General features: G+C 39.9%; 1 protein-coding gene across 2 annotated transcripts in view; it reads right to left on the minus strand.

Annotated features, from left to right (window-relative positions):
* Positions 1–22,662, minus strand: part of FSTL5 (follistatin like 5) — a 2,973,258-nt gene that overhangs the window by 1,960,263 nt on the left and 990,333 nt on the right. For both annotated transcript variants that reach the window (XM_086962384.1, XM_086962383.1), the window contains exon 4: positions 2,299–2,547. In XM_086962384.1, coding sequence (XP_086818510.1) covers positions 2,299–2,547 — 249 coding nt within the window. The remainder of the gene's footprint in view (positions 1–2,298; positions 2,548–22,662) is intronic.

The following is a 22,662-nucleotide window of genomic DNA, read 5'->3' on the forward strand; positions in this document are numbered from 1 at the left end:
TCTGAATTGCAATTCAGAAGCATTTAAAGAAATAAATGAGATGTCATGGAAATATGGAAGATGCTTACTGATTCTTTTTCTTGAATGAGTTTTGTTTGATATTTCGCATAAAGTTCCTATAGGAAAGTTATTATCCAGAAATCAATCTCATAAACAAATATGACACAGGCTACTGCTTCTTCGTTCTATAAATACTGGCTGTTTTTGATTGTTATCATGGAGAAACAATCTTAAGGTAATTTAAAAATTCTGACGGGGTTGTAGTTAACTGATTCAACATTTATTGATAACGAAAATAAAAAGTATGGATTAAAGTGTGGATCTATTTTTTGTAAACCTGAAAGTCATATTAGCACCATACAAAAGAATATAGGAATACTGTTCAGGGTAGAATAATGCAGAGGCTGCAAGGATTTATGACCTTGACCAACGTGGTTGGCATTTGCTACTCTCATGGACTTCTTGCATTTTAAGAAAATCTGGAGGGTCTTTGCTAGTGGTCCTCGGTAGCCACCTAAAAATTAGGGGTGGGTGATAAATTCCGCTATGGTAGAGTTTGAGGAGCTTAGCTAACACAGAGTTCCAGCAAAACTCAGGCATCCGCCGTTAGGCAGAGGTTTTTTTTGTGTGCACCTCGCCAATGGGAAATTGGTGAGCATGAGTGAGAATTGGCATCCCCTAGGATGATTTTCAGGTGCTATGACAGCACCCAGCAAGATTTTCTCTGTGCTGATGATCATGGGCAGTCACAACGATTTGCGATGAGAAAGCAACTGATTAGGTAGAAAATGTACTCAAGTGACAGTGAAAAAGCAGTGCCCTCTGACGCACGTGGTGCTGTTCGTGCTGGTTTTGCAGCGGCGAATAAGTTCCATGCATTAAAAATCAGCACATTTTGCCTATTCTTATCGCTCACTGGACTCCATGGAATCTCGCAGAGTTTATACGCAAATTCCATGGAGTGACTCTCTGCGACTTCCGTCCACCCCTGAAATGTTGTGACGTGGTATCAGCTTTATCACTGCAAACTTCTCTTTTCTGGTATCACAAGGCAAAATCCATAACCTTTGATTACACTTTTTAATAATTTTCCACGTAGAAAGTATGCTACACTAATGCATAGCAACACTTTTGCTAACTGAAAAGACCTGCACATAATGTTTTGTGCTTAAAATCAATAAATGTAGAACACATCCTTAGCTGTCCGCTGGTTCTAAAACCATTTGCCACCCAACTTGTTGTATTGTATCAGGATATGTAAAGGACTTGCATAAATGCACATTACAGAGCTGGAAACAGTGGGCCTAATTTATGAGTTTTCGACGTAGGGCAGTGCACCAAGTCACTTTGCTGTGCTGCCGTGTTTCAAAATAAATGGGCAGGAATGAACCCTTTCTATGAGATACAGTGCATTTGTGTCCTCTTCCACTGCACTGGTGCCATTTTTGCTGTCTTGTGCCAACGCAGGCACCCTTCTATCATGGTGCAAGGGTTTCTGCATTGTAAGAATGATTATTTTTGTGCAGGAAGGAACACCTTCAAAACAAGCAATGGAGGCATTTTTCTCCTTCTAATGCGGCACAGATAGAAAGAGGAAAAAAATGTGGATCAATAAAGTTATTTCTCTTAGTTTCACCTCCCTTGTGGTGGTGTAGGCTTTTGACCCTGCACTAGGTTTACAAGATTTTGTAAATCTGGGGCAGCCTCAAAATCAATGGGTGTTGCTGGGGCCCAGGAATGCCTCGTTGACACAGAGTAAGGAAGGCAGTGACTTGTGCTGCTTTGTATTACTCCATATCTATTGAGCTATGCAAAGGCACGCAGGGTGGTTTTGTGCCACCTCATAGATATGATTGAGAGGCCTGTGCTGCTGGAGCATCGAAAAAGGGACTCTCCAGCACCGCAGCGCTCATTTAAATAAGGCCCAGAGTTTCTATAGCACTTCACTTCTATGGATGAGCAAACAAAAATGTAATGGGGAAACGGAAAGCAGAATTCGACAATGAACACTTTTCAAACTAAAAAAAACTAGTACAGATTACATAAAAAGATTAGCAATGTAATTCCAAAATTTGCATGAGTTACTCACTTTAAATATAACAAAAAGGAATGCTTAAAATAAGCCTTCTGCATTTTTCGATAAGACATTCACTACATTACATCCACCGTGCATTTGTCTACATTGCAGTGAAAGGGGACAATGTAGAGCCATTCCAGACGGTTGATTTTATTTGCAGCCTTTGCAAAGTAAGAAAGGCAAAGAGCTGGTGCGTGCACGCGGTTCTTAGAAAGGCTTACCTTTGAAGAAGCAGTCCTCGTTGTGGACTATTGTAACCTTTTGCTTTTTCATGCAGGCGGCCCGATGGACCTCACAATGGTTTTCATAGAATTCTCCATCAGAGCCGCAAACAGGTTTGTAATGAGGTTTGCAGTGATCCAGGCACACACACTCTGCTTGCCCAGTTTCCTTGTTAATGGCACAGTGTTGACCCAGTCCACAGTACTTCTTCTCGCAAGTTCCAAAATGTCCGTCTTGAACAGCATATGCTAAAAACAAGAAAGCATTCGATTAGTTTGAGCTTACAAGTAATATTCTCATGCAACTATGTTACCCCGATAATGGAGAAGTGATTTCGTACATTAACAGTGTCTGGAATTCAGTATTCCATCAGCTGCTAAAAGTATAGAAATCGTGTACAATTCAACATTAGGCACACATTTGACTTTTAAGAGTAAACACAGTATTTTTTAAAAACATAGAAGAAAGGTAGGTGCTGTTAGGTTTTTCTGCATTCCTCATAATTATATTGACATCAGAGCAAGGTATTTGAAATACAACTTAACATTATTAACCTCCATGGTAATTCTGCATGTGCCCCACTAGTTTCACCTGGATGTTGGATGCTTTCAGCATCTGAAGTGTCAGAGACACATACATATTAATTAAAAGAAGCCGCGAAAGAAGGTCCCTAAAATATTTGATCAGCAAAACATCTCAACATCAACCTGTGCATAAGGAATAGGAAAATGAATTGCTGAAACCACACAATTACAACCTCATTGCAAGAAGATAGCCTTTATAATTGCAGTGGTTCTAATTCACAGAACCAAATTCATTTAAGCAAACAAGATACATGGTTTGTCCTTTGTTATTTTAATCAATTAACTTTAATCAAAGTAAATAAAGGAGTGAAAGCTGAAATGGATAAAAGACAATTTAACACTGTAGAGTTCTACATATGGAGACGTACTGGAAAAAACATGTTGACCTCAAGTTATGATGACGTATCTTCAGCTTTAGTGAAGGAAAGCACCACAAGTTACTTTGGTTAGCTTCAAACCATATTTTAACCAAATCAGTTGTAGAAGTAACTGTACCAGGAGTAGGTACTTCTTTAAACCAATACTCTACTTAGCTAGCTGCATGTAAAATGAATTGTGCAATCTGATATAAAACAACGACATTTAAAATACTGGGAAACCAGATAAAGATCCACTAAAATATGTTTATATCATGCATTTAAAAACGCAAATAAATAGAATTTTTAAAATAAGTTCAAATAGTGACAATAAAAGAACGCTTCTCGAGTAAAGGTGAAGAGATTGGTCTCAAACATGTGAAGATGATAAACTGTGAAGTGCTGAGTTCTCAAGAGTGAGATATTGGCTGAGACAAACCTGTTTTGTTATTTTAGCTCCAACAGAGCCTTGCCTAACAGACCATCTTGTCTTTATCCCAATGTTTCTGGCAGACATTTCGCATTAGTGATAGAGATGCAGTCTGAATACCACCCACATTGTTTTCTGCTAAACTCAGTTATGAAGACAGTCTCGGAAAAGGAAACATGCAGATTAAGCAATACATTTTCACACTAACGTCTCATTTGCATTATACAAAATATGGTTAGTGGCTGGTGGCCAGGCTAACTGAGGCGTCTTTGGAACATTGGTCATTCAGAGCTTGGCAGTGAGAGCATCACTGTAAATCAACTCTATTTATAAGTCAGTGGAAGCGCTGAGTTTCTTGTGGTGAAGCCTCCACAAGCTCCATCCGGTTAAAGTTGTGATCTGATGGGCAGTCCCCCACAGGATCATCAGGTTAAAGTGAAGGTTACTCCTCTCTATTAATGGTGGGGTGACTGTCCCTCGTTTTCACTACATGCGATCACCATGCAAGATAGAGCAGTCCAGGGTAGGGTAAATTCACAAAGGCTTCAACACACAGGGAGATAACGTCCTTTGCGTCCTGGCGAAATGTTTTTTTTTTTCAAGAAACAAACCACCACTTTGTGAGTCTGTTTCTTTAAAAAATATAACATTGCTTAGTAAGTGTAGCAAATAGAGCACTTGCTCAGCAACATTCAGGGCCTTCAGTGGAGCTACCACACCAGAGCATCTGGCACGGCAAACCTAGCAGAGACCTCAAATTTGTTGTCTCTGGGATCTAAATGATCCCATTATTCTTTTGCTGTACTTATTTCCCATTAAGTGCTAAGTGACTCAAATTCCTGATAGTTATCCGTTTGTAATGTGTGCCTGGCTATTTCCATGGTGAATGTAGTCTGAGGGACAGCCAATCACTGGTAAAGTTGAGAGTGGTGGATTACCAAACTCGCTAGTACTCTAGAAACTTGTAATCCAGGTCTTTGGTCTGCGATGGAAAGTTGGCCACCTATACCTCCTTGACTTTTGGGTAGATGTATACAATGAGTTATGTGGTGTAGTAGGATGAGCCTAGGTACAGTTCATTTTACACACTTGCACTAAAGTTGTGAATGTCCATCCAAAGTACAAAGAATCCATGACTTTAATACTATTTCTAAATATATTCGCAGTATGAAATGGGAATCAAACAGTAGCAATACACAAAACACTGGAGCATCCATTAACTTCTTGTGCAATGTTAACATTTATTTTATAGGTTTCAACAGGCTATAGGGATTAACAATTAATGCTAAAAGATCTGCGTTTTGATGAGAGAATTTTGATCTACTTATTACAGTCCTATGATCAGTTGAAAGTCACGATCAATACATGCCGGTGAATGTTGGTGAGCTTCCAACATTTTCCTAACTTTACTGTAGTGGTACTGTGTTTTCCCTTTCAAGATTGGGGCACTGCTTGTGATTGTTTGGTAAACTGAGTTTAGCTGAACTGCATTTAGTTGTACTACCGTTTCCATGGAAGACCTAATCTAGTAAGGTCAATTCCTTACAACAGACTATGTCTGATTTTTAGAACCAATATAGTGTTTTGCTGCATCAGAGCATGATTTGCCTCAAAGATATTGCCCTTTTAAGCAGTCAGTCCCACAACTAAAGCATGTGCTTTGGCACTGTAAATATGGTAACTTCATGGTGCACCACACAACTCAGGTAAGGCAAATAGAGTTCTAGTGATCGCAATGGTATGTCAACTACCTAGTAGAGTTTCTTCCTCCATTGTTCTAGGTGTGGCAACAGTAAAAAACCGTGTCCTTTGCACTGTTCACAGTGAATTGTGTTTCTGGGACAACAATCTTATAGCCATTCTGAGGAGTCTCTTGCTTCTTCTTCAGGGCTCACAGCTGGAGTTGCTTGAAATGTGTTACAAAGAAATAGCAACCCAATAAACCCTTGTGACTATGGTTAACTGAAGGCAAAGGCCAACAGAGGATCATTCATAAAACAGATTAGTCCAGATATTTAGGTGTCTATATTATCTGACTCCCTTGTGGGGAAAAGGTCTCTTTAGGTCTTTTGCAGATTCGAATTCCACGATGTTTATGCCAACTTTCCATAATTGGTGGGTTATTTAGAGTTTGGTGATAAAAAACACGAGGCAGACCACATGTCCATCAAAGTAGTGATTCTCCCACTCTACTTAGAATCGGGTGAGCTGCCACAGGGTAGATGCTCCTCTGAGGCACAGAGAACTATGAGAAGCAGGCACAGATCTCTAAATACAGCTTGATGCAGACTGTTAGGGCAGTAGGGTGCATGCCTCCACTGCGCTGGAAGAATAAATTATAGTCCTTCAAACCCTAAATGATAGCCTTAATATTGAACCGGGAAAGGATAATATGGGGATGATGCATTACCTATGATGTTAAAATGCAACAATCCAGGCTGTTCCAGATTTTATGATTGGCACTTTGTTTCATTAATCACGATGGTTCCATGAGAAACAATTGACAATTTTAATTCTGCCCTGTAGCCCACTACATATATATTTATATTTTTCACAACAAAGAGATTAAAAGAATATGGTGGGATTTAGAAGACAAATAATGTAGTATTGAGCACTTCCTCATAGATACAATCTGCAGATCTCCCCACACATCACAGCTTTTCAATAGTAGAATTAAAAACCTAAAATGTATGAAATAGTAAAAATTGAAAACAAGCTTTCTCTACCTATTCACCAATGCTTTTAAATGAACTACCTCATCATCTCAATGTCTGCCCCTTACTCCAAAGCTAAAGGAAAGAGCTAAAAGAAAACACTTCTTTGTATTTCTACCCCCCCCCACCTGCCAACTAGGCAGCCCTCCTTTCCCAACTCTTGTGGTTACCCACCACATGTGTTCTATTCATGCAATCTCAAACTATGTAAGTATTGAAGTTGTCTTGTCAGGAGTCTATATTTTGCCTCTTTTACCCAGTCAGGATGTCTACCTCTGAACTTAGTCTTGTTTTTGGAGTTCATGTTTTTCCAGTGGGGAAAATCTGAATCTGTATCTGATGAAGTCCTAGCGAGAGTGGACACCCTTGCAGCATGGAACTTTGAAAGTTCTGTAGATCTTGGAAATCAAAAATTATTTTAAGTCTCAACTTTTATGAATTTCTGAGGTAGTTCCTCTTAGCCACTTGTAAGGCTCCCAGAAACTAAGGGACAGAACTTACCGGCAAGAGAGCATCCAGCAGAGGCCAAGAATGCTATCCAGTTCTATTGGTCACTTCATGAAAAAGGCCTTACGCAGATTGTTATGTCCTGGTAGCCACACAGGAGGTCAGCTATGTGACCCTTGGAGAGCACATCTTAGTACTAGGTACAAGTGAGAGCAGATCCAGACCCTCAGGACTCCACAAAGGCTAAATACAGCAGATCCAGAAGTCGTCTACGGACCTGGGGTAAGGTGCTCCATTTGTACAATTCACTAGCCAGTGGGGGGGGCGCTGATGGACACTCCCTCACTAATGGGCAATAAATTCCCAAAGGAAAATCATTCCACTTTAGCAGCACATCCTATTTGCCTCACTGCAAACTATCCCACACTGCAATATTTCAGTAAAATCCAACTTGGCTAACACTTTCTGGCCCTGGAAGGAGCTTGTGGCACAGCTAGCTGGTTGTCTTTAAGGTAATGAGTTGTCCCTTCTAACTCAACCACTATAAACTTGTTCTGGGGCCAGTTAACTCCTACACTGAAGCTAAAGCACATGGAATTATAGTTTGTTTTGGGATCAAAAGACCTGCCTTTTTAGGCTACCCTTATGCAGATTCCAAGAGCACTATAGATTGCACAACATGATGTCAGTTCTATGCCCATACAGACTCTCTTTTAGGGAAGACGTAAAATATGACGGAAGAGTATATCTGAGGAAGGGTAACTAGACACATATCGTAAAAAATGTATAGAATGGCCATAATATCGAAGTAAAAATATAGAATGGACAAAATATAGAATGGACACAATATAGTGGTTAAAAATATCGAATTGAAGGTAAGTAATGTAATATCGATTGTCAAAATATAGAAGTCAAAATAATCGAAGTATATAATATAGGCATTAAAATATATCGAATTTTTTATAATATCAAATTTTTTAAAGTGTTTTGTATATTAGTATATTATTTTTGTAATGTATGTTTAATTTATTTTAAGTAATGAATTTTATGTTATTTAATTTTTACATAATTTAATTCTGTAGCGGGTTGTGGGTTTATAGGGGAATAGGGTAAAAGTAATTTAATTATATTAAATTAAATATACATTTTTAGCAATTATTAGGTTTTTTATTTTAATTTAGCTTTTTAGTTCTGTAGCGGGTTGTGGGTTCATAGGGGAATAGGGTGGAAAGTAATTTAATTGTAATTAATTAAATATTTTTATTTATTTATTGGTATTCATTTTCAATGTATTGTTAACTAATTTGTAATTGGTATGTAATTTTTATTGATTGCTAATTAATTTTTATCAATTGATTAATTGATCAATATGTTAATTTTCTTAATTTATTTTCCATTGTGGGTTTATTTGGGAATAGGGTGGGAAGTAATTTAATTGTAATTAAGTAAAAGAAAAGTAATTATTGGTATTGATTTTTAATTGATTGTTAATTAATTTTTATTTGGTAATTAATTTTTATTAATTGGTAATGAATTTTTATTAATTAATTATTTGATAATTATGATACTTTTATTAATTTATTCTCTGTAGCGGGTTGTGGATTTATAGGGGAATAGGCTGAGAAAAAAATTACATATTAAAAATACTTTTTGTGTATTGATAATTAATTTACTGTTAATGATTAATTGGTAATCATTTTTTTATTATTAATTAGTTGTTGTTATTGAAAATTAATCAGTTGTTAATTAATTATGAATAGGTAATTAATTTTGAATAACTAATATTTATTTATATTTCTAATTATTTAATTATTACCTAATATTACATTGGTAAATAATTATAATTAATGTTTTATTCATATTGATTTTTAATTTATTGTTATTAATATATTAAATCATTACTTTCCCTACTGTTAAACTCACTGGAGTGGGAATAGCAATTTTTACCCTTATGCTATCTAACGCTTTCCCTACTGTTGCACTCTCTGGAGTGGGAATAGTAATTTTTACCCCTACGCTATCCAACGCTTTCCCTACTGTTGCACTCACTGCAGTGGTAATAGTAAATTTTACCCTCCCACTATCCTACGGTAAAAATATTGTATATTTTTTATTAATATTACGTTAATATATATATATGTATTAAAAAATAAAATTGTATGTTTATCTTTTTTAACTTAAATTAATTAGTTTTAATTTTAAGGTTATTTAGGTATTTTTAAGTATGTTTTAATTAATAATATTAATTATTTCATTAATTTTAAATTACTTTTAAGACATTTAAAAAAAATTATATTTTGACTAACTATATTTTTTACAACAATATTTTTGATTCGATATTTTTGCACTTACCTGTTTGTAGATAGGAATTCAATATTTTGCATTCCTATTTTGTCAACGATATTTTGGTAAGCCTATATTTTGGTATTCTATATTATGTCAGTGATCCCTGAGGAAGCCATGATGCTCTTGAATAGTGAAGCCATAAGATCAGTACATGCCCAAAGACACATATTGCAGTCTTTTCTATACTTTTTACGACAGTAAATCTAGTCTTGATTCGGAGCAATGTATGAGGTGCAACCATATCATTGGAGCTCCATATAAGTTTAACTGCAACTTCCTAAAAAATGGAGGGGGCCCATGTGTACAATGATCCGCATACTTTTCCTCATCCTTTTCCAATAAAACATTACGTTGGTACAATCATCAGAGAGCTTATGTTTCTGGCTATCCACTAACTTTCACTACACTAACAGATACTGAAGATCACAAAACCAAAAGTTAAAAAAAATTATTTGCATTAATTTGGATTTATAACAGGTATGGTATTCACTACAAACCTGCCTTAGTTTGCACATGTGTGTTATAAACTTGTAATAACATTTCGAACATAAGATAGTACAAAGATGTTCATTATTTTACAGAGATACTCGAGTTAATTATGTTACCATAGTGTTAGACAGACCCATCAAAGGTGATGCTCACTAACAGTCAGGTACCTATGGGCAATGGAGAAAAAGTCAGCTAACATTCCATTGTCACTTTGAAGAATGCTTTGCACGTGTGGAGACAAGATACATGTGTGTAGACACTTTGGGACATATTTACAAGCCCCTAGTGTCACTGGAGCATCACTTTTTTTAGCTCTGGCGGCGCTGTGTGCTTGCCCATATTTACAATGCCACACAAAGCCACTTCGCTTGGCTTTCCTTGGCTTTAAAAATCCCTGCATTTTTTAAATGACGCTGTTCGCACAGCAACATTGCTTATAGCGCTGCACCATTTCATTGTAAACATGTCGCTTTGGGTGCACAGAGACACATAGCACACCATTAGAATGTATGGGGATACTGAGTCACAGAATGCATTTTTGGGCTACATTTCAATACCCTCGTCTCTGACTCAGGCTATTTTTGAAGCTTTCACTCAGCTAGACATCGGGTATGTTAAAGTCTGATAAATGTTTCATAATATATTTGAGTTCTAACCTTTTTATTACTTACTTGAGTAATCCTCGACTGCTTTCTATTGGCACTTTTGGACATCCCTTTACAGAATGAACTTCTACATCATCCAATTGAAGTAAAAATGATTAAGAGCTGAAACCCCAAAGGTAAACAACAGCATCTAGCACAGATAGTGACTAATAACCACCAGCTGTCTCAGAACATAAACAAAAGGTAGCACCATTTCTTTCTGACTTTACCTCATGAGTTTCCCCTTTATATGAAAATATTGAGGAAGAGTCTCAGAAATAGGCATTCTACATATAATGCTATTAAAAAACACTGACAGGTGGGCAAGTCACTGTGTTGGGCAAGCAGACACCACCACAAACTTAACATCTAATCCTAGCTACCATCTGAGACATATAGATATCTAAACCAGAACTTGGTCTTGCACTCATCTAGCAAGATGGCACTACTCAAATGTTTTGGTCTGAGGGAACTATGTACTTAATGTTAAAGCCAGGGAACGGCTCACTGAAGAGTGATTGACATAGGCATTGTTGCTGCTTAACGGTGTCACAAGAAACTTACCTGACTAGTTGTGCATCTTAATGCATGGCCTCATACATGCCAAAGAAAAAATGGTTTATCATCCGTAGGTGTATGTCCACGTGTACACAATCTCAAATTGCCTCTTGCGATCTGGCAGTTGATGACAAGATAACCTTGGCAATGCATACTGCAAATGATGCAGCAGTGTGGGGAACCAATGAATGTTGACCTTGTTAAATTGGAACTACCGCTTGGAAGTCTGACAGAAGATTAGGCTTGTTGAAAATATGATTATACAATCCCCCAATTATGTACAAACCACCCTACAACAGCATGATGTCCTCTATCATCACTACTATGTAATCTCTATATAACAACAATAGCTAGCAAATTAAGAGAAAAATTGACAAAACAGCCATTGAGTTATAATGGATTTATGAAAAAGCTAGCTCTATGTGGTTGACCTCATTTAGGGGTCCATTAAGATACCGGGCGGATTGCCCCTGCCAGGCTGGCGGTAGCCACCGCCAGCCTGGTGGGGACAATCCGCCCGCCATCCTTCCCTGTATTCCCCCCGCCATATTAGAATGGCGGGGGAGACCACGGTGGAGCAAAATCCTGCCCGCCACTTTTCCGCCCCGGTCGCATTGCGGCCGGGCGGAAAATGATTAATATGGTGGCGGTGTCAAGCAGACACCGCACGGAAAGGCATGCGGTCTTCACTCTGGGGGCCCCCTGTGGGCCCCCAGAGTGAAGGAGGGGGGTATTGCACATGGGGGGGTACCTGTGGTACCCCCCTTCATTTGCCTTGACAAAGCGGCAGGCACTGCGCGTTGCCTGCGCTTTGTTAATGCAAATGCAGAAATGCATTTCTAGTATTGTGGCGGGCAGTGCTGAGAGCCCCGCCTGCCACAATGCTAGAAATGCAGGATGTGCCCGCCACAGTGGTGGGCACATCCTAATGCTGGCGTCGGGACCCCGCCCTTAAGGTGGGCGGTCCCGTTTAACGATAGGGTGGCGGGCGGGCTTTCCCATAGTTTCTATCTATACTCAAGATAAGCAAGCCCTACCTTGAAAGACAAATGTGTGACTTTGGTTTACTATCGCAAATTGTACTTAATACAGGTACATTAGAGACGATGATATGAAATTGGAATCCTTTGTGAATAATTGAACAAGAGGCTCGCCTGACACCTCTGAATGTTTGTTCGTTCTGTTCAACTGATCTTTCAGAGCTGCGGAGAATAGAAATACCAATTCTCTTCTAGAATCAAGGAAACTAAATACCTTTCAGAATTACTTTTGGTACCTGACTAAGCTTGCAAGAGCGTTGGCTAGTAAATATTGGAAAGATAATCTGTGTTTCGAATTACATTATTAAAGCACGGAAGGATCCACAATAAAAAAGAAAATGAAGTATTTTGATTTCAATTTTGCAGATTGCCTGAACAGTCCAATGATGGTAAACTGCGTTGTGGACCTCAGTGGGTTCTGTAGTTCAGGAACATTTCATAGTATAGTGTAAGGCAACATTCTCTCCCCTGTCTTTCTTAGAAAATCATTGATGATACTCTGGTCTCACTGACATGAGGACAAAAAAGCATGCTCACATCCATTTAAATAACCCCTGAATTTAGCATTGTATTCAGATATCTTTATGAAGGCAACTATCATGATAGATTCTTACATTTCTATTTTGAACAATTACACAATAAAACATTAAAGGGTGCATACAGAAGATGAGTGCAGGATACAAGGGAAAAAAAAACAGATTGCTGAACTTTGCTGTCAGAGCTAAGTAGCAGACATGATATCTAATGGAAAGTGTACTTATTAAACACTGTTATCATTAGAGCACCATCAGTTAAATGATTGGCTTCAGTCCTTGCAAGTGACTTGAACAGCTGTATGTCAATGTTCAATTGTTCCTTATAATTATACTCATCAAGAACCAGGAATGCTGAAGACATAGCCTCACGCAAAACAAAGAATAAAATGTATTAATAATGCTTAAATGTGGTGATAAGGTTACCCGTGGGAAGTATCACGGAATGGTTTCGGAATTTACACTTGTGAGCCATAGCATAAGTAATAAAATGTGGTAGAGAACTTACTGCGGATGTATAGTAACTGCATTGCTCTAATTCAAATGAATGTTGATAATGGTATAGGAAATATGTTAATATTACAGAATTCACACATATCTAAATTTGGACTCAGGGAAAAAATATGGTGAACCTCAATTTACTCATATTTAATTACCATAGAACTTTTAAAGAGGAAAATAGATTTAAGGCATATAAATGGACTAAATAGAGGTTATACTTGATTGTAGAGTGGAAACCTGTTTCTTATAGCAGTGCATTTTTTCAGGCACAGGCATAGGCCATAGCAACCATTGGTTGTTGACAGCTGTGGGAAATGAGCATCTTTTGTAGATTTTCCTCCCATTTTTCCCTAATTGTTTTCCTGGATCTAGAACTCTATGCACTTTACTCCTGCTAACCATGAGCAGAGTGCCTGTTCTTCCGCTTTAAACATGTTGAAAGTGGCTTCTAATGGACATCAGTGGGGGACAGCATGGCTTGTGGGTGGCGGTTCAGGTGGGGTAGGTGCCATGGGGGTGTCGCAGAGGGGGAGTCACGCAGGTGAAGTAGTGCTGGGGTTGAGTGTGCAATATAAAATGTTTTAATATCTTAGCTTGTCGCCAGTCCCGTGTCTCTACTCCTTCTCTCCTTGAACAGGAAACACAGCCAGGCCCCACGGACCAATCACAACACTGCAATGCAGCATTGTGATTGGTAAGCACCCAGGTTACCCTGACCAATCACAATGCTGCACTGCAGTGTTGTGATTGGTCCCCTCCCAGTCAAATTGGCACCACAGCCAGTGGGAGAGAAGCTACCCCACAACATGTTTTGAGTGGCCACTAAGTTGGGAACAGCTCATTTTCCTGACCACACCTCTTGGTGGTTACATGGGCTCTGCACAAGCGAGAAAGGGTTTTTCCATCTTGAATTTTATGAGTACGGTGCACTGTGGTATTGTTGGCAGTAGGGCAAAGAAAACAGCTAAAAAGGCAATTAGGGTTGCCCCTAGAACTTTTACCTCATTTTCTAGGGAGGAGCAAAGAGTAACCCTCCCACTAGCTGAAGCCAACCACTAATGTGGCTCACCTAAGTCACTGTCTTCAGACCACTTTTTGGATCACTGGAAAATCAGAAAATGACAGGACCTATTTGCCTGTAAAATGAGAAGAGCCCTGAAGGACCGGGCTGTCTGCCTCCAGGACATAGAAGTGTACTTCACGGTTCAGTTTACTGACCTCCTGTGTGGCTACATGGACACAACAAGTGTCAGAGCCCTTTTTCATGATGGGACAGTGTAACCAGTACCAACTAAACATTGCTGGTGGCTTCAGTTGGAGTTAGTTTTGGCCCCTATGTGTTGTCCCTGGGAGTCTTAGCAGTGACCCTAAAAGACCTGCTCTAAAAATTCTGAAAATTGGAGACCTGGCTGCAAAGATGCCTGATTTTGATACGCCTTCTTTGGATACAGCTTCAGGCTTACAGCACTTTGAGGATGCAACCTGTGCTTCATTGCGGTCAGCTTCAAGCCACGCCTAGGCCACTGTCTACTGCTTCCATGGACTATTGTTGGTGCTTATTGTTTTTTGGCAGTATTTAAACATAAAAAATTCATATCTCTGGTTCCCAGTATTCAGTCATTATCATTTTTGTGCTATTTTGTTTATTCAATTATACTATATTTTTCACATTCAGTTTGGGATTTATGTTGTTTGGTGTTTTGACTTTATTACTGCTTTGGTACTGCAAAGTTACTTTTACATACATACATACATAAATATTAAATGAGAAAGTTTGCCTTTTTGCCCTGATCCCCCCATTTTTTAACTGTGCTCTGTGTAAACGGTCTATGATAATTAAGTGTAACTTACAATTGCAATGACAAACTACCTATAAGCCCCTAGTATATTGAGGCCAAGCAGGTTTAACGCACTTAAGTGTGCAATGCTGTGGTGGCTGCTGTCATTTTAACCCTTTCGCTGCGGCGGCTATTCCGTCGCAGCGCTAAAGGGGCGGGGCGGCCGCGCGGCCGCCGCATGCTGGTGACAGAACCGCTCCATCACCAGCTACAGTTGAGCTGTGCTGGTGACGGAGCGGTTCCGTCATGACCCGCCCCGCTCATTAAGACTGCCGCGCAGGCGCGAAATCAGCGCCGCGCAGGCGCGGCGGCCGGGCCATGACGGAACCGCTCCGTCATCAGCACAGCTCAACTGTAGCTGATGACGGAGCGGTTCCGTCATTAGCAGGGGAGGGGTTAAAGGCAGTCCTGCTTTGCAGGTTGCTTTTAAAATTACATTATATGCAAATTCAACATTGTAATTACAGGTACTTTCAAAGTCTTAAACAACCTTATTTTATATATATGTCACTAAAGTCTTCCTTAGGTGCCCCAGGGGTAGGGTGCCCTGTAAATATAAGCCGGGACATTTTGAAATATATTTTACATGCCATGGTGAGGGAAAAACTGCCAATTTTGTTTTTCCCCATTGTAGCACATTGACTCCATGGGCTAACATGGGGATACTTCAAAAAAAGTACAACTTTTGACAGGAGTGAGCTAAAAATATACTTCAAAGTATTAAAATAATAGTTGATAGAATAAATCCAACAACTTTTTGAGGTTACCTAGAACAGAAAATAAGACATAGGACTTGCTTTTCTGATGGACCAAAATACAGCCTTACATAGCCTCTTGTGATTGCCAACATTTGACAGGCTGACCCAAACTGCTCTAATGAGATGTGAATCAGCCTGCATAGGGACAAAGGGCATTTGGTGGGAGGAGCTCTGCAGCTGCAGAGCAAAAGGCAGGATGGGGGTGGAGTAGCCAAACTGGTCTTCAAAGAAGAAATGACAAGACAGGACACCGGCCCATCCCCACATTCTGTACCCTCGGCCAGACAGGAGCCCCAGTAATTGAATCAGCAGAGAAGCTGGAAGGCGAGTGTTAGGGAAACTTAGCCACACCAGTGGGTTGGCTTTGCCGGATCTTAACCTTCGGGAAAGAGTGTCTCTGTTTTGGATTTTAAAGAATTGTGTTTTGTGGGACAAACATGTGCCACACTTTAGAGGAAGTTGTCATACCTGAAGGTGGCACACTGCACCCCATTAGTCAGGGGTGCCCCTCTGCTTGTCACCCAAGAACACCTGGTATATATCAGAGAGCTGCCCAGCAGCTCAGATCCCTGCCTGAATGACAAGAAGAAGAAGTACTGCCCTGCTAGAACCCTGGCCTGCACAAAGAGGATTTCACTCTGAATGGCTGTAACTGCTGAACACTTTGGAACTACAGCCCTAAGGACTTTTCCTTGCTGTAAAAAGTGAAGGAGTGGTCTCCCTGAAAGCAACAGGTTAAAAGAGCTCTACCTGCATCATCTTCAGCAAGAAGAAGCCAATTGACCAACTTTAGCTGGACTTTAAAGGATTTGCCCAGGTGCACTTTTGGAGACGTTCTCCCAACAACCCAAAGACCAACTAAGAGCTTCTGGAACCTTGAATTGTGCGACACTTTGGAACCCCAAAAGGACCTGCAATGTTGAACTGTGGCTCGGCCTAAGATTCAGGTTTGCCCAGCTGAAGCTACGGAGCTTTTCGTCGTCAACAAGACTTCCGGGACTTGCATTGTGTTGAACCAAGCTGCCATTGTCAAACCAAAAGCCAGGCGGACAAGTAGCCTTGCTTTACGTCAAGAGAAGACGCTCCAAAAAAGTGACAAAGTCAGAAAGTAAAACCTTGACCAAGCCATACCGCTAATTCTTTTTGACCCACGCTCCATTACGGTCAGTCTGAAACTTTGACTTTGTCCCGGTCAAGTGTGGCCAGATGTCCCAAAGTGGCTCTGTGGTGTTATTTAATTCATAAAAAATGTTTCCTCTTCTTAGAAATTGGTGTTGGATTTTTATTTTGTGTTGTGGCTTACTAATGTAATGTGTTGGTGTTTTTTAATGCTTTAAATGCTCTGTTCCATAGCTACCAGAGAGTTAAGCTCAGGTTAATTTAGTGCAGGGGTCTTCAAAGTGTGGGGCGCGCCCCCCAGGGGGGCCGTGGAGTGATGGAAAGGGGGTCGCGCATTCCCGATCACACTTCTGCCCGGGCCCATCTGACTACAGGGATTCAGTAGGGTTGCCAGAAGAAAAAATACCAGCCATTTCTCTTGTAACACACTGTTTGCTACCTCTCACATTTTGTTTGCTTTATATACTTGCACAAGTGCCACCATTGCCTACGTAACGTTTGTTATTGAGTTTGAGTTTGCTGTATAACACCTCTACTTGTACTTTGTACGCTTTTGTAACCTGCACACATATCACTTTTTCCTCCTGTAATGTACTGTTTGCTACCTCTTGTATTTTGGTTGCTCACTATTGTCACTTTTGCCTCTTGTAACTTAATGTTTGCTTTTGTAATTTGATCACTTGTAATTTTCTCCTCATGTAACATTACTGTTCCTATCGTGAAGCGCTCTGACACCTTCGGGTAAAGTCTGCGCTATATAAAAACGCATAAATCAATACATTCGTAATGTGACTTTTCTGTCTTTGTTCCCTTTAATTATCAGTCATGGATCATTGAGGCAGCCCTAGAACACAATTAAAAGTGCTTTCTATTTAGATTTGCTGTTCCAAGTATGCACAAATGAGTGCCGAAATATACAGCATTAGGTGACTGCTTATTTTTGTATTGTCTGGACATCAAAATATTGAGCAGGCAACCCTAACCATAGGACTGGAAGTATGTTGCAAGATCAGCATATTATTTATTTCCTCCACCCTCGATCCCTGATTAATGTCATAATAGCAATAGTTTAACTTATATCTTAAACGCTACGCCGCCGTCAATAATTTGTTGAGTTACTTCAAGTGTCTGGAAATGCACCCTGCATTCAGAGAACTCACTTCTCATTCTCGCACTTCACTTTCATGTTCACCCTGCACTCACAGCGATCACAATGCACTCACACTGATCACCATGCACTCACATCATTCACCCTCTCACCCTGCACTCACAGTGAAATACTCTTCAATCACAATTCACTTGCGTTGTTCACCCTGTACCTCAGCCTGCAGTCACACTACTCACCTGCACTCATGTGACACCTCATTCACCTGCCCCCTCACTGCTCAATTTGCAACTCACTCAAACAAGCCATCATTAACCATGCATTCATTCATCCCACTCTGCACTTATATCCACACCCAAATTCATATGGCCAACTTACTCCCCCTGCAGTCACTCCTCTTTCCCTACTCTCATACTGTTGCGTCGCTCACCATGCACTCACAGAGTGCAGAGGGTTAATGTGCCTGCTACAAAGAATATGCACTATGCAGATCACAGAACTAAGTGTGAGTAAACTATGCGTAGCACTATAAACAAAATGTTTGTCAGAAAGGTGCTACAGAGAGATGAGGTGCATTGTTGGTGCCACTGAAACTTTAACCACCCACCCATTCATTGCATTGCCTGTGCGGCCAATGACAATACCTATGCAACTACCAACCATAACACTGTACAAGTGTGACTATTTCAAGCCCCATAAGCTATAAGAATGACATGGATGTCAGGATTTTATAGTTTTTAATGTATATTGAATTAATAAACAGCTGTTCTGCTCATCTCTAAATTACACAGACAGATCCACCATGTGGCATACTCTCATAGTGCCAGTCTGCACAATTAGGTGCCAGTGCGGAGCACCGGAAACCACCTACTCTAATTAAGCACTGGTGCTGAGGTAACAGGGGAGAGGGACATTTGTTAAAGAAGGTGTGAACGAACAAAGTAGAAATGTGAAAGATGATTAGGGGGACTGAAGAGGTGTAAGATACAAATAGACAACAATTTGAATGGAGAGACTTGAGGTGAATGAGAAGTGCAGATGGGCACGGGAGGTGTCGGGGCCAGAGAGTCCATGAGGTAAATGGGAGAAACTGTTAGAGATGAGGGCAGTGAAAAGACAGAATGGCAAGAGGTGATTAAGGGTGAAGTGAGCAGTTGAATGGGGAGAGTTCAGAAGTTGTAAAAAGGGCTGAAATAAAATGCCGGCAATATGAGAGAGGGATACAGGGTTGGGAAAGGAGATAGGGATGGAAGGGAGGGGGTGAGAGGAAAGCGGCATGGGTAAATTGCTTAACTCTGCACAACACCGCCAGGGTTTTGGACCACTGCTGCTCCCGGCCAGGGCCAGGTGACCTTCTAATGTGGCAGCACGTATTCCTGCGGAGTGGAAGGCCAATCACAACGGTTGACTAGACATCTTTCTGATGTTAATTGCTGTATTTTGGTTATAAACTGGTACTGATAGGGTGAAATCTTTCCTCTGTGTTATTGTGTGCAAAAAATGTCAAAATAATGAAGCGATTCTATCCCAAAATAACGTGGCATCACAGAACATTATTTACATTTTCTTCTCACACAATTTAGTCAAGCCTTTCGTGTAATTTGGTCCTCACCTGCCTCGTAATTCCAGAAGCCCTGCCTACAGGTTTAGAAATGTTTGTCAGGAGGGGGTCCTTACGACTGAAAATGTTGACGGGGTGTCTCGGCACCCAAATGTTTGAAGACCTCTGATTTACTGCCTTTAAGGTTCACCATGACAAGTCAGCATTATTTTTCCGTGACGGGAGAACCACTAACTCCAAATTCTCCTTTTTTCTAGCTGCTGTAATATATAAAGACTGAACAACTAAGGTACTGTGATGTACCAGCAGGCTACAATCACTTTTCATTGCCTCACTTCCACTGGAAAAATAGGTTGTCCACACCTATTCAACTTCCACAAGTTCTGAAAAATCATGTCAAGTATATGAAGAGAAGTTACCAAGTTGCTACCTTGCCACCATATTTCCATGTTTGCTAAGTCTTAATATTTTTGAGAAAAGTAGTCAAATTGTAAGTTATGTACTGTTCTATTCCCTACCTCCAAGTGGTCTCCATAATCCTGGAGAAGTCAACTGAAGGAGGGCAATGTGGCACATCTTATTTAAATATTGGGCTTTTATTCAGTCTGTAGGAACTCGAAAGGAAGCTAGGGTTGTTGATTGGATGGTTCCTCCCTGAGAAAGTCTGGAGAAATAACGGGACAAACAGTGTATTTTAAAGTACAATTTGTCCCCATACCATAGGGATGTGTCCGTATATCACACAAATGCTCCGGCTGAAGAGTGTTTATTTAAGAAGTTTATTTGGTGAATTGTATTTTCAGGAATACTGCGAAAGTAATATAGCTAGGAGGCTGGGCAGAAACAAGGGGCAATAGGTGGCCCCTTATAGGACAGAGGACCACCCAAATGATCTGGTTGGCGTGTCACTACTGACAGTGGCTACATTAAAACATGTATTCTGCCTGTTTAGTCTATTTGGAGAAAAAAAATTATGATTGTGAATATCATACTCCTGTGATCTGAAATATACAATAATAATGTATTTTTCCATGTGCTGAGGAAGGCATCCTGACAGGAAATAAGCAGCTCTGTCACTTATACTTACATGTAAATAAAAACTTAGACACGGGACAAACCATTATGGAAACTGACTTGTCACATACCACAGAGTTCATAAAGTCCAATTTCAGTTTAAAATATTTCGATTACATTTCATTGCATTGTCTGTTGTGCATTTCAGAAAAACGCAATGGCTGCAGAATGGCTTATCTGAAACCAATGATTGCTTCTGCAATAATGTACTAGCTATCTGCCTATCCTGTTAGGAAACTAATCAATTTTTACTCATTCAACAACATATGGTTATAAATTACAATAAAATACCATGACATAAGAACTATCAATGGTTCTAACTGAATATTGAGTGTGTGAGCACAGAACCCAGTAAACAATCCCGTAGGTTAAAACAAGGGGGTGCAACAACTCGTGATTAGAGGATATCATAGTGACAAACTGTGGAGTTAACAAAATGAATGAATAAAAATCAAATGGAATTTTCGTTTAGTCGTTTAATAACCGAACCTGAACCGGAAGATGCCCGCAAAGCTGCAGGAAGCATATGACATTTTTGAAGCATCACTTGCTTTGTTAAATGGACTTTGTAGTGCGCATGGTTTGCAATTTTGGAAAATTATTTATGAAAGAAAATGAAAATGACGTTCATGCATATATATGTCACAGACTCAAAAGAGATCTACAAATGAAAACGAACCTTTTCTTGTAACAACGAACCCGTTAGGATTCCGTCACAATAAAGTGGACACTTATTTGGTCTGCGGAACACCCACAACACCTCCGGCAAAATTTCAATACAAATATTAAAAACCGACAAACAGCTCGAACATAAATCTGCTAATGGTCGGATTTCCAGTCACAATGGGCCATATGTATGAAGCGTTTTTCTTGTCGCAAACGCTGCGAATCGGAAATTCGCAGCGTTTGCGACAAGAAAAACGTGAAATGCGATGCATGAAATTATCGCATCGCAAATGTTAAGGAATCGCAACATTTGCGATTCCTTAACATTGCACAAGCATTTAGGAAATCGCTAAATGCGATTTCCTAAATGATATGTATGAAATATTTAAAAATTGCGATTTTGGAATAAGATGTCGCAAATTACCACCAACTTGTAGTTGGTGGTAAATTGTGAATTCTTTTCAAAAAGCATTTTTTTTTTTAAACAAAAGGTGCCATGTGAAGCTCATACATGCCCTTTGGGCATGTATGTGCGCCATATGCGCACACATGTCATTTTCAGGGGTGCAGCAGGGTGCTCTTGAGACACCCCTGCACCCTGGAAAATTCGCAAAATTTGCGATTAGCAAATTGCTAATCGCAATTTTGCCTTTCATTTCTATGGGCCAAGAGGCCCTTAGAAATGAATGGGATGTATTCCTTATTTGCGAATTCGCAACTTGCGAATTCGCAAATAAGGAATTATTGGAAATCGCTAAAAAATAGCGATTATTTACATACATACCGTTTTGCGATTTCCAAATAGCGATTCCTTAAAATTCGCTATTTGGAATTCGCAAAACGATAGAATGATACATATGGCCCAATGTGCTGCATCGATTGCTACGCTGAGTCATTTTGTTTGCTGTGTGTGTGAAAAATGGCGCGCAATTAGCGTATCATGAATGTCACAAGGATGTCTGCAAACATGATCGCAATTAATCACAAGAGGCCAAGTGTAAAGGTGTCTGCTACTTCCCACTCTCCACTCGGAGCTCTTAGATAAAGCAGGCACTACAGCTCAGCAGTTTTAGGGGTTGTCAGGAAACAACAGAGTGAGACAGGAGAAACATTTGTGTGGGAGGACCTGTACACAGAAAATGTTAATGTTTATCTCCAATTTCGATATAATTCTCATATGAATTGCAGTTAATGCATGATGTAGCAGCTGTTGTAAGTTTGAACAGAATCTTGATGTCTGTTTGGTAACATTTCTATCGATTGTGGCGAAAAAAATGTGCCTTTGAGTAGAAAAGTATTTAATTTGGCAAGTTCAAAGTATTTTAATTCTCTTTTGAATAAAGAATAGCAGACACACCTGTGAAACCATTTGCCGTGATGCATTCCTAAACAGCATTCTGTGGAGGCATGATGATGTCTGCACCATTTTTGAAATGGCAAACCTTAGGCCTTATTTATGCGTTCTCTCACTGGGATAGGGCAGGAATGCACCCTAGTTAGGGAAATACAGTACATTCCTGTCCTTTCCCCTGCACTAGTGCATAATGGCCTGCCTAGAGCTAACACACAGGCCTCTTTGCACACAATGCGTTGCATACAG

The sequence above is a fragment of the Lissotriton vulgaris genome, chromosome 3_1 (genome assembly GCF_964263255.1).
Source record: "Lissotriton vulgaris chromosome 3_1, aLisVul1.2, whole genome shotgun sequence".
NCBI classification, from domain to species: domain Eukaryota; kingdom Metazoa; phylum Chordata; class Amphibia; order Caudata; family Salamandridae; genus Lissotriton; species Lissotriton vulgaris.